Source organism: Crocuta crocuta, unplaced genomic scaffold (genome assembly GCF_008692635.1).
Source record: "Crocuta crocuta isolate KB4526 unplaced genomic scaffold, BGI_CrCroc_1.0 scaffold56, whole genome shotgun sequence".
Classification (NCBI taxonomy): domain Eukaryota; kingdom Metazoa; phylum Chordata; class Mammalia; order Carnivora; family Hyaenidae; genus Crocuta; species Crocuta crocuta.
Window position 1 is genome coordinate 3335126 of NW_027531334.1, and position 12401 is coordinate 3347526.

General features: G+C 34.4%; 1 protein-coding gene and 1 long non-coding RNA gene across 3 annotated transcripts in view; one reads left to right on the top strand and one right to left on the bottom strand.

Moving 5' to 3' along the window:
* Positions 1-12401, top strand: part of ATG3 (autophagy related 3) — a 26468-nt gene continuing 14067 nt past the window's right edge. The window contains exons 1-6 of one of the 2 annotated variants that reach the window (XM_077771809.1): positions 1-473; positions 3322-3363; positions 7028-7077; positions 9857-9927; positions 10134-10181; positions 11423-11530. In XM_077771809.1, coding sequence (XP_077627935.1) covers positions 402-473; positions 3322-3363; positions 7028-7077; positions 9857-9927; positions 10134-10181; positions 11423-11530 — 391 coding nt within the window. In that variant the 5' untranslated portion in view covers positions 1-401. The remainder of the gene's footprint in view (positions 474-3321; positions 3364-7027; positions 7078-9856; positions 9928-10133; positions 10182-11422; positions 11531-12401) is intronic. The other variant, XM_077771810.1, reaches the window with a different exon arrangement.
* LOC144238070 (uncharacterized) overlaps positions 8657-12401 on the bottom strand; it is a 22580-nt gene continuing 18835 nt past the window's right edge. The window contains exon 3 of the long non-coding RNA XR_013337001.1: positions 8657-9123. This is a non-coding gene — a long non-coding RNA (uncharacterized LOC144238070). The remainder of the gene's footprint in view (positions 9124-12401) is intronic.

The following is a 12401-nucleotide window of genomic DNA, read 5'->3' on the forward strand; positions in this document are numbered from 1 at the left end:
AGCTGCGGAGCTACGGCAAGAGAGAAGGGGAAGCCGGAAGGGGCGCGAGTGAAGCCAGCAGGAGAAGACAGCTCCCGAGAAGGCGAGGGGTGCGCGTGCGCCCGCCTCTCCCCTCAACTCGCCCCTAGTCCCCGCCGCCCTTCCTTGCGGCCGGGGGATACTCCTAGGCCAGGTCCTCCGCGCACTGCCTGGGTTGCGAGCAGCGTGCGCTCTGCCCTCGCGATTGGCGCGGCCGCCCCTCCCCCTCGCCCCGTCCGTCCCGTCGCGTCCCGTCCCCTCCGGTGCCGCCGGCCGGGTGCAGATGCGCGTCGGCGGTAGCGGGGATTTTTTCTGACTCCCGGTCCCTGCCCCCGCTGCCTTTCCCACCCCATCGCGGGGCCGGCCGCTTCTCCGGCCCCAGGATGCAGAATGTGATTAACACGGTGAAGGGAAAGGCACTGGAAGTGGCTGAGTACCTGACCCCGGTCCTCAAGGTAAGCCAGGCCGGGCTTGCCAGGGGCTGTCAGGTACACGCTCAACTCCGCAGGGACTGCTGAGGGTGGGTACAGGAAACGGTGCAGCCCCAGCGGAGGGCTTACCCAGCTGTTCTCTAGGGCTTTCGGGCTCTTCAGGTAAACTTGGAGCACTGCCGTCGCCACCCGTCAGAACTCAGCGCATCTGGGTACGTCAAGTTGGAAGGTGGTAGGCAGCTAAGTAGTTGAGAATGTCAAATCTTAGCTTTGGAAGTCTTGTGAACTTCTTAAACGAGGGTTTTGCTTGTCTATTTAAAAACGAATTGAATCTTTGGTACTAAAGTGACATCTGTCACTATTCCCCAAATTTCATAGTCTCTTATGATTAGGAGTTTGAAATAGTAAGTTGTGACTGAAGTCTCATCTTGTTAGATCTCAGAGGAACAAGGGGACTTGCAACATTATCTCTAACAGTACTTTAGAGCCTAACAGGCAAAACCTCCCTTTCCTGAGTTTTTTTTAAGTAGCCGAAAAACTATTTGTAAATCTTGGACTGCGGTGATTACAAGGAGCAGCTTGACCCTGCTAGATAGATTTTTTTTTTTTTTTTGCATTGTCAGTAATACAGCGTGTAAAGTAAAAGTGTTCCCATGCTGGTTTTAAAGTAGTGGCTTTATTTTCAAAGATAAGTTTCTACCAGTGCATTTAAGTTTTGATAAGTCTTAAAATAAGTTTGTTGTCATTGTAACTTTTTCCTTTCTGACAAGTGAGCAATGAGAATAAATGAATAGTGAGTTCTTGCTTAAGTGCTTTTATTTATTTTTTTAAGCTTTCAGTCAAAATCTTACAAACCTTACGGTGGGGATGAAATAGCCTTGGAAATGGTTGGTTCTCTTTATTCCAGAAGTTATTCTGGTAGGCTAAAAATAGTGGATAGTTTTACTTTGCTCCCTTTCCATGACAAAGAGAAATGTTAGTTCTGTACTTACTTTTTAAATTTTTATTTCCAAGTCTGATTTTAAATGATACTTTGAGCCAGGTTAAAAAGGGGGGGGGGGTACAAATGAGAATTCCAAGTTTGCTAAAAACATACATTTTTTTTTTACTGTGAAATCTCATAATTAAAAGTAATCGTTTAACTTTGAAAACAATTTTGACATTTGAATCAAATGATTCTTATACATATTATGTCATTTTTCAGAAATATGTCTACCTAGGTATTGCAGAATTTAAGTAATACATGATTGTTAAACTTTGTCCAAGTAAGAGAAAAAGAGTTTCCAAATTAAATATAAAACTGTTGTTTTATTGGCCGGTTGTATTTTATTGAACTTATAACAGAATTGTATTTTGAGGAATCATTTTACGTATTCTCCAAACTGAAAAGCGTTAGCTTGTCAGGATGTACTTGTTAGTGTGTATTTTAGTAATGAGGAAAGCAGAATTACTGATCCTTTCCTTGCCTGTCCCTGTTTACAGAGAGAATCCTGTAGTTTCCTACTAGGCATAAGAAGGCAAGGAAGAAAAACCAAATCCCTTGGAAAGAAACAAAGACTTATCCTAGCAAGTAGAAATTAAGAAAAGTCTTGGTACAGTAAAGGCCAAAGTCCTCACAATGAGCATCAAGCCTCTCTCCTTGATTGGTAGAGACCCTTATCTCAACTACTACTTTATTCCTTGCTCACTTTTGTTTAAGCCCGTCTGTCCTCTTTGTTACTCTCTTGCCTTGTGTTTTTGTATTTGCTGTTCTATCTGCCTAAAATGCTCTTTTATAGGGGCGCCTGGGTGGCTTAGTCGGTTGAGCATCCGACTTCCGCTTAGGTCATGATCTCATGGTTCGTGGATTTGAGCCCCGCGTCGGGCTCTGTGCGGACTGCCCGCTCAGAGTCTGGAGCCTGTTTCGCAGTCTGTGACTCCCTCTCTCTCTGACCCTCCCCTGTTCACGCTGTCTCTCTCTCTCTTTCTCCTGGAAATAAATAAAACATTAAAATAAATAAATAAATAAAATGCTCTTTTATAGCCATGTGGCTTGTTCATTTTTTTAAGGTCTCTGCTCAGTAGTCACCTACCAGTGAAGTCTTTGTTTTCTTACCAACCTATTCTAAGTAGCCCTATCTCTTCCTCCACCCCTGACCAGTTTCCTCTCTGCCTCATTTTTCTGCGTGGTTTTCATTACCATTTGGCTTTTCTCCCTCCACTAGAGTTTAAATTCCTTATGAGGACAAGGATCAGTTTGGTCTATTTTATTCACTCCCGTAGCCCCATTACTTATAGTGCCTAGCACATACTGGTTTTTCGGTAAATTCGTGTTGAATGAATAATGCTCATAAATGAATCCTTTCATTTTTGTAAACTGTACTACTAAATCTTACATTTAACTTAAAATTTAGAAACATTTGGTAAAGTGCATCTTTGCTTTGAAGGAGAGAATACTGTATCTTGGTGATATAATGATGGGAGAGAACAAAATAATTTATGACCTCTAGATTTGGTTTCTAATATTACTCTATTAAAATGAGATGTTGGAGATGTTGGCTGAATACTAAAATGTCTAAACATTTTAAAGACATTCTTAGTGTTGTTTAAAATAAAGATACGTAGTTATTTCACAAAATTATTCTAAGGCTTAATGTATAAACCTTTGGATGTTTTTCCAAAGAGCTTTGTTCTATTATAGCACTGGTCAAATTGCACTGTAATTATTTCATGTCAGTTTCCTTCATTAGACTTGTATATTTTTGAGGTACTAGTGGTACATGCTTTTTTGTATCTCTTCCTTTGCCTGGAAGAGTGTGGGCAAATAACTTGCCCACAGACATTTTTAATTTGAAAGTGGAAGGGTATAATATGTTTTCTTTGCTCTTTTTAGGAATCAAAATTTAAGGAAACAGGTGTAATCACCCCAGAAGAGGTGAGTGTTAAAGATATTTTGAAGCTATTATGTTTTACAATTCTATTAAACTGTGTGGCTTTTTTTTAAATAAGAAAACATCTTAAAGTTTAATTTTGATTTGATTAAAATTATTCTTTTGACTATATTGGCAATTTTATAGGATTTCTACTTCCCATAAGAGAATAAGATGTAACTTCCTTCTCAGTTTGCCACTTCTCATATTTCTGTGTACTTCCTCTTGATTTAGAAATGGTGGGAGAGGGAATGGAAAATATTCTGATGGTCACTTACCCTTCATATTTCTGTTTTTTGAACCTGTGCAGGGGGCTCTTGTGGTATTTGCTGTGTCATGCCTTTGTCTACATCAAACATGAGTTTTCATGGCTTTTCATTTGGAAACTTTGGCTTACTATTTGTATGTTAAGATTTCTTTCAGTATTTAACTTAAATGTTTTATTGCTACATACTTAAGGCTGATTTTTTTTTCTCACAATTCTTTCACTTTTTCTTCTAACCCGGTAATGTTGAGTCTACCTAATGCTGAAACTGATGGCTATTTTATAGGCCAATTGTGGTTTTTTTGAACTTTAAATATAGAATTAGGTTTTGAGGAATCATTTTACTTGTTCACTGGATCTATATGATAAAAATGTTCTCTCTCTTTTAGGTAGTTTGTTTTGTTATCCTTAGAGAAATAAATACCGTTCTAAAAGTCCTTTTACATTCCAGTTTTATGAATAGTTAATGGTTGCTTCAGACTTACTTTTTAGTCTTAATAAGTGGCAAAAAACTTAAGCTTCACCTTTACCTTTCATTAAAAATACCACTCATTGGCAATAGAACTTTACTTACTGTTAAAGAACCATTTTGAATTGGGCCATGTTTTGTGATCTGGCTGTTGCTAGAAATTCTAAGACCACACCTAAGAATTTATTGATCTTTCAGTTTTCAATTGTGATGGAATCTCTTGAGTACCAAATCCTTGTGAGTTCTGAGAATGGTGTGCTGAACTGATCTTTTATATTGTCTTTATTTTTAGTGAAGACACATGGTGGTATACAAAGAACCAAGGAGATTGGCCTTCTAGACTCATTTCTCTTAATTTCTCCTTTTCTGACTTGGACCGATCAGTTAAGCCGTCTAGACACAGGCCTCACGTTTCCTTGTCTGTAAAATGAGAGGTTTGGGCTGGACATTCTCTAAAGAACCAATTCTACCTTATGCACCAAGAGTTTAATATTTCGAGTACCACATAAAATTAAATTTTTATATTCTTAACTTTCTTGCCAAACAAAAGTATAATTTAGACATAGCTCTTAAAACTATCTGAAATCAAGACCAGGGATGAAAGTATGCTATTCTTCCACTCTTTGGCTTTATCTGTGGGAGGATGACTAATTGGTAAATAGATAGTTGGAGTTAGAGATGCAAGTCTGTGGTCATTGGATAGACTTAAGCTAACTGTTTTAAAACAGCTACTAACCATAGAGTGAATAACTAACAGTTATACTCCAACAGAGTTGTATCATTAAGTGGCTTATGAATTTCCTCTTTTAAAAAATGCAAGGCAATAATAGCTCAGCTGGGTACCAACCACATAATGCTAGATTGAGATAAAGCACAGGTACAGAGTTAGATTAGAGCGAGTTTAGAGGAGGAAAATAAGACATAATTTGCTTCAGATAAGTGATATACTGAGTTGATCTATTTATTTGTTTTCTCTTACTGTTTTTGGGCTTCTGGCTGTTAGTCTCCAGCTTTCTTTTTGTTTTCATTGAGAGGTATTGGAATTACTGTGTTTACAAAGAGGGGTAGGTGTTATACAGAATTGTCTGACTAAAATTACTTTAATATACATGTGTATGACTTGATTATCAATAATAGAATAGCTTGAAGGATAAAGTTGCTGACTAAAATGTTAATATTCTATCTTGTTGGAATTATTCGGTACAGTACAATATTTAATCACTGAGAGAAGCTACGGCTTGAATTTGAGTCTGCCTTACATTTTGTTTCATTTGAGCATATAAAACATGCAATAATGGCCATTGCTAATGAGGATAAATGTATACATATATTAACTATCTGTACAGTTCTTTGTTCCTTTATAGCTTTTCTTACCTTCTAGTGTTTTTTAATTAAAATTTTTTTTATTTTTTAAGTAATCTCTACACTTAGTGTGGGGCTTGAACTCACAACCTCAAGATCAAGAGTTGCATGCTCTACCAACTAAACCAGCTAGGTGCCCCTATTATTTTTTTAATAGATGCTACTGGAGGTGTCATGGAATAAAATATTAGAGTCAATACAATATCATTAAAGGATTTTTAAGTTTTTAACTCTTTGTTTTGCTTGCATTTTGTTGAATTAATACTTTTTCAGTAATAAATAGCTCCTGATAACCACAGAGTTAATGGTAGCATTTGATTACAGTGACCTAATATGCTTAAAACTTTGGGGAGGGAGTATTGTTTTCATTTGGGTTTTTTGTCTTTACCTAACCTAGTTTAAATAATAAAAAGATTCTTTAAAATGAAAGACCAGAAACATTTGAAAAGTTGCTGTTGGGAATATGCTGCTAAGTCTTATCTTGTTAATGTATCTTCTCTAAGGAAATTACTCTTAGAATTCTTATTTTATAGAATTTTACTCTCTTAAATGAAAATAGACTATTAGATATAGACATTGTTTTGTCAGAAAAGCATTGGAAGATTAAAGATAACTATTTTTTTGCCGTGTAATAAACCATGAACAAAACATTATTTTAAGTTAGAGCTGTTGTGAAATAGAAGAAAATCTGTGCATGTGTATTGCTTGAGTTGGGACACTGCAGTTATGCTTAACAGACTTTCATTTTCTGCTCTCAAGAATAAGGAAGATTCCTGTCTTACAGTAACATCAGTTCATGCTCATGTATAATGGAAATTCTCAAAAGGTTAAACTTTTTCTTTCTCAGTCTATTTTTTATTTCTGAAGAAAAACAGACTTGTACAGTGTTCAACCTGCCGAGAAAGTCCAAGGCGTTAGAGGATTCAATTTCTTCACTTTGTTGGTGTTTTCTGAGTCAGTCCCAAAGCTTCTAACTTTTTCTCCATTGTTTGGTACCACATTTCTCATTCTTGTTAATGTGAAAAAGCTTTCAAAATGGGCTGTTATCTAAATTTTTAAAAAACATATAAAGAGAAGTGTGCACTATGATGTAATAAACTATTCTTACATCACAGACCTGTATCTATTTGGTAATTTTTCTCAAAGATCTTCATTGAGTTTTCAGCCACTAGCAAGAATCTCTCTCCATCTTATTTATCCATAAAATGGTTTTGACATTTTAAATCCTGCAGTGTTATCTTTGTTCATTTCATGATACAGTGTCCTTTTGGCATTATTTAATACAATGATAAAAATTGAATTTTAAATAAATAAATAGTAAAAAAAAATAAAATAAATAGCACTCAATACATTTTTTCTTCCAAAATTTAAACTTTATGGATGTAAAAAATTTTGCAGTTTTAATAGTAATCAAAAATAAATCATCAGACTGGTAGAGCAGGTTTGGTGCTGTTTGTGTTTATGTGATGACTGGGTAACAAGATTACACAGGATGATCACTTAGCTATTTCACCATCTTAAATTCAGTGATGTTCAATTTTTCTTTTTCCTTTTCCTTCTGAATCCTAAATAGTTTGTGGCAGCTGGAGATCACTTAGTCCACCACTGTCCAACATGGCAATGGTAAGTAATCTCAAGTGAGGAGTAGAAAATTAGTAAAAGGTATGACTTCATAATCATGGCAGTTTGCAAAATAAATTAGGGCATGAACTTTAGAATGACCAGTTTAATCCTCTTCTAGTAATTTTTTTTTTTGTTAAGCAGTGTGCCAGACTGCCAGTGATACTTCAAGTTAAATAAAGGCTGACAAATTGAGTGTTCTTCCTATTTTGTTTTGCTCTATAAGAATAAAAGATATTTTTGAGATAAATGTCTTGCTTTATTAGTATTCCATTTCTTCATAGGGTCTAGGTCTGATCTTATGGTGGATCTTTAAAAATTAATGTTCAGGCATTCAATAAATTTGACCATCTCACTTTGTTTTAACTAAAATGTTTATCGAATATTTTTATAACATTAATAAACACAGACATTTTACAGAGTCTTACATTTTTTAATCTTAAGACCTTCTATTCTAAGATTCAAAAGTATGTTCCCGTTTTAGGAATTAGCTGAAAAGGTAAGAAGGTTCATGATGCTCATTAAAGTCTTAACTGGAAATTTGCTGGTAATAGACTTTTTACATTTTTATTTTCCTATTAATACTTTTAATTATAAAATTAATTCAAGCAACTTAGCAGATATCATAGTATATTTTAGATATTCTGAATAATAACATTTTAAAACAAATGCTGTTTCAGTACTTTCAGGTACTTAATAGTAAACCTACCTGCCTGTGGTTGAAAAAGAGATCCCAATACTGGCAGAGCTATTTTAATTAGGCTAGAATTGTTTTGGAATTATCATTTTGTTTGAATACAAGTGGCTCATCTTGTTCTTTTTTTCTTTTTTGTTTCTTTTTTCTTTTTTCTTTTTTTTTTTTAATTCCCTCAATGACACTTTTACAAATGTTGAAAGATGTAGTTTTGATTTGGGAGCAAGCGTTCTAAAATTAATAAAATGAGAACTGGTAATGTTTTCCTTCTTATCTAAAGAGCTTAAATAGTTAAAGCTCTTTTAAGCCAAAATTGGACCTCTCTTTTATCTGTGGCCTATTCCCTTCTTAATTTTTATATTTGACACATACCTAAGATAGTTGTTACTGTTTTTTGTCAACTGCTCTTTATCTTTTAGAACACTGTTTATTAACGTACAAAGAAAAGCCATAATGTCAGGTTTATTTTTATGACCTCATCTTCCTTACAGGTATTTCTGTTTCATATTTAGAATTGAGTTAATATCATAGCAGCTGTCTGATATAGTAAGGGTGATTGGTTTTTTTTGGATTATAAATTGTCTATTAAAAGTATATTTATCTTGATTCTAGTCTATAATTTGTAAATATTTTAAATCAAATAGGTATATAAAATTTAAAATAATACACATTTCATAAAAGGAACTAATGTAGAATTTTCTTTAATAAAATAGATATACATTTTCCTTAGGTTTCTTACTCATAGTCCTTATTTGTCTAATTAGTTCAGATATATGATTTATAGTATTGTTATAGAGGTTTGGTATATGGACAGGCTCTTCCTGTAGCAGATAGTTTATAGTTTCACTTTATGAAATGTGATGGTTGGAATAATTTTATAATTTTTAATAATTTATAATAATTGAAACTTATAACTCAGTTATACCCTATTCTAGTGTCCATACACTCCAATAGTCATACTGACTGAACAGCTGGGGCCAAAGGAACAATTTATTTTAAACCTATGCTAGAAACAGAGAATTTGCATGTTACATTTTCATGTCTACAGGCACCACCATGACCTTGTTGTATATTCTTCACTCAGAACCTCAGGCATTATCATTTCATTGTTGAATTTGACACTTGAGAATGGTCTAAAGAAGCCTAGGAGACTACTAAAAGATAGTAGGTCATTTCCTGGCTTTATTTATGCTCAAATGTATGGTTTAAACTTTAGACTGAAGCTTTGATAAGGCAGTAGACTACCAGTTTTTGGTTCCATGTTTGTAACAAACCATATGCTGCTCCGGCTCTGGTCAATTCCATTAGGTGACCCATAGAAGAATCTGAAACCAATTCTTCATAGTCCAGAGTAGCTGTGAGAAAACAGAAATGGTTATAGCTGACTCTGACCTACAGAGGGAATAGTTTAAGAGCATTTTGTGACTGTGAGCAACTGACTTCTTTAAGCTAAAATGGGGATGGATGTTAATATTACTCACCTCTTTCAATTCTGAGGAGTAAATAAAAATAATGTATATTAGAGTTTTAAGTCTTACACTTAAAAAATACTCGATAAAAGGATTTTTTTGTTTTCACTCATTTTTAACATTATCATCTTGTAATTCAAGGCATCTTTTTTCTCTTAAGTTCCAATTTTATAGAGTGGCGGGAACAAGGATCTTGCCAACCACCTACTTTGTTACGTAATGTCATGCAACTGTTTTTCTTTTTTGCCTCCTCTTGGTTTGAAGATGAGCAATACTTTGGAACTAAAAGTCAGAGATCATACTCACTAAGGAACAGCACTTTCTTTTTGTTTAGAGGCAAACATAATAGTTCTTTAGTAGTTCTATATTATTCTTTTTTCTTTAATATGTAATCTAAATTCTGTTAAGTCTGTCTGCATCGCTTAGTGTATTTTGCTTAGAATGCTATGTCTTTCCATTCCCTAACATACCTCACTTAACAGTATCCTTCCCTAAACAGTCCAAAGACAGTTTTCTCAGGAGTGTGGATTGTGTAGTTTTGGTATTTATGTGTGATAGCTTCTGTTCTGTCTTTGCCTTTTAAAATAATTTCATATTTGGTGCTTTTTACTCTTTAAAGGGCTACGGGAGAAGAATTGAAAGTGAAGGCATATCTACCAACAGGCAAACAATTTTTGGTCACCAAAAATGGTAAGAATTACATTGTATATATCAATAAATTTTGCACAGAGTGTTATATTATTTAAAAAAAAACACCTTAATTTATGCTTGAACCCATACTTATAACTTCTCTCAGATAGTAATTTGGAAATTTGATGAAGTGCTATGTTTTCTTTTGCTGGAGTATTATTTGATTTTTACCTCCTTCCTTTTTGGTACTTCTTTTTGCCAAATAGATCCAGTTGTATGGTGTGGAAGAAAAGGACCCAGGCAAAGTTGGAAATGTAATGGCCTTTTTTAAAAGTTGACTTCATAATCATAATTTTTTTAGCTATTTGATTCTGATCGTCTTAAACATTTGTCATGAAATATAAAGTTGATTATTATCTTTGACATCTAAAAGCTCCAAGCTAAAGATTTTATTATCCATTGTGTCCTTGAAAGATTGCCTTTAGGTTTTCTTATTTATGAAAACAGCATCAGAAGATTGTTATAGTTCCTATCTAATCACAAAACAGCACCTTGATTTATCTGTTACAGGAAAGGAAAATAATGTATAACATATCAGGTTTTCTTTCCTTCCTATGGCATATATTTTATTAAAATTGGTCATTTATATCCTGCTTGTTTTTTAAAGAAATCAGGAGTTTAATAGCAGTTTCTTGACTCTGCATCATTGTGTTTTTACCTTATAAATGTTCAGTTCTAGGTTTATGTGGATAATAATAACTGTTAGTTGATACATATGCTATATGAAAAATTTGGCTCCAGTATTAATAGAAAATAGTAAAATTCAGCTAATGAATTTTACACTGGCTTATCCATAATGAATAGCTGGAATTTAGGTATGAATTATGAAATACATAATGAAAGTTACTGTAGCGTTGCAAACTGGAGGTCACCTCTACTGCCTCTGAGAATGCCAGGTGGTGCCTTCATGTTTTGAGAGTAAAGCCATTAAAATAAGGTATTATGATGCATTAGCCTGAAGTTGAACAGTGTCATCTCTGACTTTAGCCTACTGTTCTTCACAGACCCATCAAGGTAAAGAATACATAGAAAATTTCAAGTAGAGGGGCACCTGGGTGGCTCAGTCAGTTAAGCATCTGACTCTTGATTTTGGCTTAGGTCACGATCTCATAGTTTGTGGGATTGAGCCCCATGTGGGGTTCTGTGCCAACCATGTGGATCCAACCTGGGATTGTCTCTCTCCCTCTCTCTCTGCCCCTCCTCTGCTCGTGCTTTCTGTCTATTTGTCTGTCTCTCTCTCTGTCAAAATAAATAAATAGCAAAAAAAAAAATTTCAGTATAGCTTTTCTACCTGTGTTCTGACAAAGCTATTTAGGGAGAGATAAATGTGATCATTAATGTGTCTGCTGAATATAACTCTTCAAACTAATTTAAGCACTTACTAGAAATGAAATACAGTATTTCCGTAAAATGGAATAAACTTTCTCTTTCTTCCTACTGGATTTATAGGAAGCAGATTATGTGCTAGTAACTGTGTTTGTCATTTTTTTTATAGTGCCATGCTACAAGCGATGCAAACAGATGGAATATTCCGATGAATTGGAAGCGATCATTGAAGAAGATGATGGTGATGGGGGATGGGTAGATACTTACCATAACACAGGTAAGAGGAGAATAGAATACTGTATTTTAGCTTAAATTGTTTTAAACACTTAAAATCTTTTGTAACAGCATTGATTTAGAAAACAACAACAACAAAAGATACATAAGGCACAGTTGTCCCAATAGACTTTTGCATAAAAAACAGCAGGAAAACAAATTGGAAAAATAAGAAAAAGTGCCCTTGGAGAACACCAAATTTTGATAGTACTGCTACTTCAATAGCAATTCGAAAACATCTGTATCATTTTCTTTATTTCTAAAGGAAGAAATTGCTATTACTGAATAAGCATACTGCTTTGCTTTGGAATTCTTTATTTATGTGTCATTCCGTTACTATGTGATGAACTTTAGTAACTACACTTATATTTCTTTTTCTCAGTGACCTGACATTTAAAAGTATTTAATAATTACTCATTGAAAAACAAGCACTGTATATTCCATGAAGGTAGAGATTTCATTGTTGAATCCTCAATATCTATCATAGTATCTGATACAGAAGTTGTTCAATAGATTTTTGTTAAAGGAATTGACTAAATTTAAGCCTTTCATAAGTGTATGTTTGCAGAAGTTGTAAGTCTAAATATGATTTTTTATTCCAAGTCCTAAAAACCTATTTTGCCACTATATTTATTTAACTATTTAGACATAGATTAATACGTTACCGTAGCTAACTACCGTTTATCACCGCGACGGCAGCATTTACTAATCAGCATTTACATAATTATATGGAGTTACATAATATACAGTTACATGAATTAGTTTATGTAACTTAATAGTTAACAATTAACAGTTAATTTACATAGTTATGTAAGTACCATTTATGGCTTAGTTTTTAGTTATGGAGAAAATGTGTTCTGAGTTTAAATCTAGGA